Genomic DNA, 2,500 nt, shown 5'->3' with positions numbered 1-2,500 from the left:
ATTCCCGAAGCCCTCAAAAGGAGTGTGAGTGGGTCAGTTTTCAGTTCATGGGAGGGTGGATTAATGAATGACTGCTTTAGCTCTATCGACAGAGGAAATAGGTTCCTAAAGAAAGGAAAGCCACCCCCGATCGAGCTTTCTTATGCTTATGACTGGCATTCTCGGGGACACCTACAAAAAGGAGTCTATTGGGGGAGATCCAGCCAGAAAGACTTATTGGATTGGTTATTCGCCCTCGGAAACAAGAAGTTCTGGTCCGGGAGGGATAATATCAACCACTTGACGCCCATCCGACGCATCCGTTATGGTTATCTCATATCCCCCTTTGTCTTTTCGTATGATTTTGCTTACTATACCTGCTGCTGTAGCATTAGAAACTGTATTCTTACTCTTGCTGCCGTCGGGATAAATCTGACCCCTTCCCCTGTTCCCGCCTACGTATATAGGATATTTTGAGAAGTGAACATCCTTCTTAGTAGCAGGGTCCGGGGAAAGAATAGGGAAGGTTATTTCACTATATTTTTTACCAGGGACAGGGCCTACCACAAGAATCTTTTTTTTTTATTGGGGCGATAGCTCTGAAAAGACAAATTGCCAATCTTTTCTTTCATCTCGGGAGAGATACGATCGGGAGGAGCTAATTCAAACCCCTCCGGTAAAATAAGAACAAACCCCCACGTTCAACCCCCCTTTTTCCCTCTAAAGCCCCTCGCTCCACTCATTTTGGAACTTCTAATCAGACCTGGCTGAACTTGGAACGACATAGATCAAAGGGTCGTTCATTAGCCCTACTAGTCAAATACAGGAAAAAGAGGGATGGATTTCGACCTTGCTTTTTTAGGTCTCAGGCTAGCTTTTGACTTATATGGCGCTTAGACTTAGCTCATCAAACAAGTGCGCCAAAAGTGGGGGATGGTATCATATTCTCTTAAAAGAGAGGCACGCCTGCTTTTAGCTCGTAGTTTCACTCTTGCTTTTGCCTTACCTTCTATTATATTAGTAAAGGGCGAATGGGGGGCGTGTGCAATAGTTTTCTTACTTTCTCTCGATCGCTTCAATGCCTATAATTTGAGAGATAAGAGGAAAGCCCTCTCTCGAATTCGAAGATGTAACACAAATAATGACTCTCTTCGCCGGGATGTCAGCAGGTTAGGCAGCTCTAAGGTTTTTGATATTCGGTGGAAGGCAGGCTGAAACTCTGCCCCAACCAAGTGAAACTAAGGGTCTGAAAGAGTTCACGATCTGATCTATGGGGCCCTCGGAGGACGACTAAGAATGTCCATTAAAAGGAGCGGACCGATGGGGTCGTTTTTCAAGCACGAATAGAACGATCTAAAGGGGTTGTGCAACCTAGAGAGATGGCCATATCTTTTTGATGAATGTGGTATCGAGGTTCGGTTTATTTGGAAAAGAGGTCAATCTTAGGGGAGACCATTCGAATGGTTTAATTGATGACTTCGCTTCGATCTCTTCGACTGAACCTAAAGGAGACTTCGATCATTCAACTTTAGCTTCTGAAGGAGGAATCATGTCACTTGGAATTTCGGAAAGTGAATCCTCTCTTTCAGATCCTGGCCTTGGTAGAACTTGTCTTTGATTGGGATTTCGATTGAAAAGATGTTAGGCCGGTTCCTCATGTGCCTAAGAAGCCGAGGCAATCTCGATTGAAGCCAATTCAACATTTTCCTACTCAATCTTATTTATAGAAATAGCACTCGATCAAAGGGGAGCATAAGCAAGTTCAGTGGTAGAAACCTCTGTAATCGATGGGAACCTCGAAAGCTGTCTGGGGCAGGAGAAAACTCATATTAAGCACTGCCCCAGCATCAACTGGTACAAGGAGGAGGCACGATAGCGAAGATCAATCCATCTCAATCTACAAAAAGCATTGCCTTGGGCATGCAACCCAAAAAGATAGAAAGACCGCTCGCTCGAAGAAAACTCTTTTAGAGCCTGGTACCAGCCAAGCCCCCTCTCCTTACAGTGGCTGAACGCCCCCTCGACTCGGCAACAAGAGTCGGTTATGGAATAGCCTTTTAGTCGGCTTTCTCGTTCTTAAGGACTTTCTGGCCGGCCGGTAGGCTTTATAGCGGACCTGCCTTGATGACAGCTAGGATATTACATATATAGTTGCGCTTGCCTTCACTTAGAAACTCTACGCCCCCTATTAGAGTAAGGCATGCTCTCGAAACTAGATTCACTCGTTCTTGTCTCCAGCGATTAACCTATTCCAGAGCAGTCTGGTGATTAGCCTATCCCGCACTACTCGAAGCCTTCGTAAACTCATTGTCGGTTTCTATCGTAGTGGAGGTTGCTGTGAGGAGATCCTTGTGCCAGTGAAGATTGCTTCCAATGATCGGGAAATCCAAAATACAAAAAACATTGCTATATTTCCAACACTCCGGATAGGCGGAAAGATCTATGTCCATCCCCAACTTCCTTTCAATCCACATCGGCAAATTTAGGCTTTCTCTACTGGGAGTCATCAAAGGAGGAATGG

The 2,500-nt window shown here is 45.2% G+C and overlaps 1 protein-coding gene across 1 annotated transcript in view; it reads left to right on the top strand.

The window, feature by feature from the left end:
- Window positions 1–456, top strand: part of orf154 (hypothetical protein) — a 465-nt gene extending 9 nt beyond the window's left edge. Inside the window, exon 1 of the mRNA in view lies at window positions 1–456. This exon is cut by the window's left edge and continues 9 nt beyond it. Within this exon, the coding sequence (YP_009049708.1) occupies window positions 1–456 (456 nt within the window).
- The last annotated feature ends 2,044 nt before the right edge of the window (window positions 457–2,500 follow it).

Source organism: Capsicum annuum, mitochondrion, assembly GCF_002878395.1.
Source record: "Capsicum annuum cultivar Jeju mitochondrion, complete genome".
Classification (NCBI taxonomy): domain Eukaryota; kingdom Viridiplantae; phylum Streptophyta; class Magnoliopsida; order Solanales; family Solanaceae; genus Capsicum; species Capsicum annuum.
This window is presented reverse-complemented; position numbering and strand designations above follow the sequence as displayed.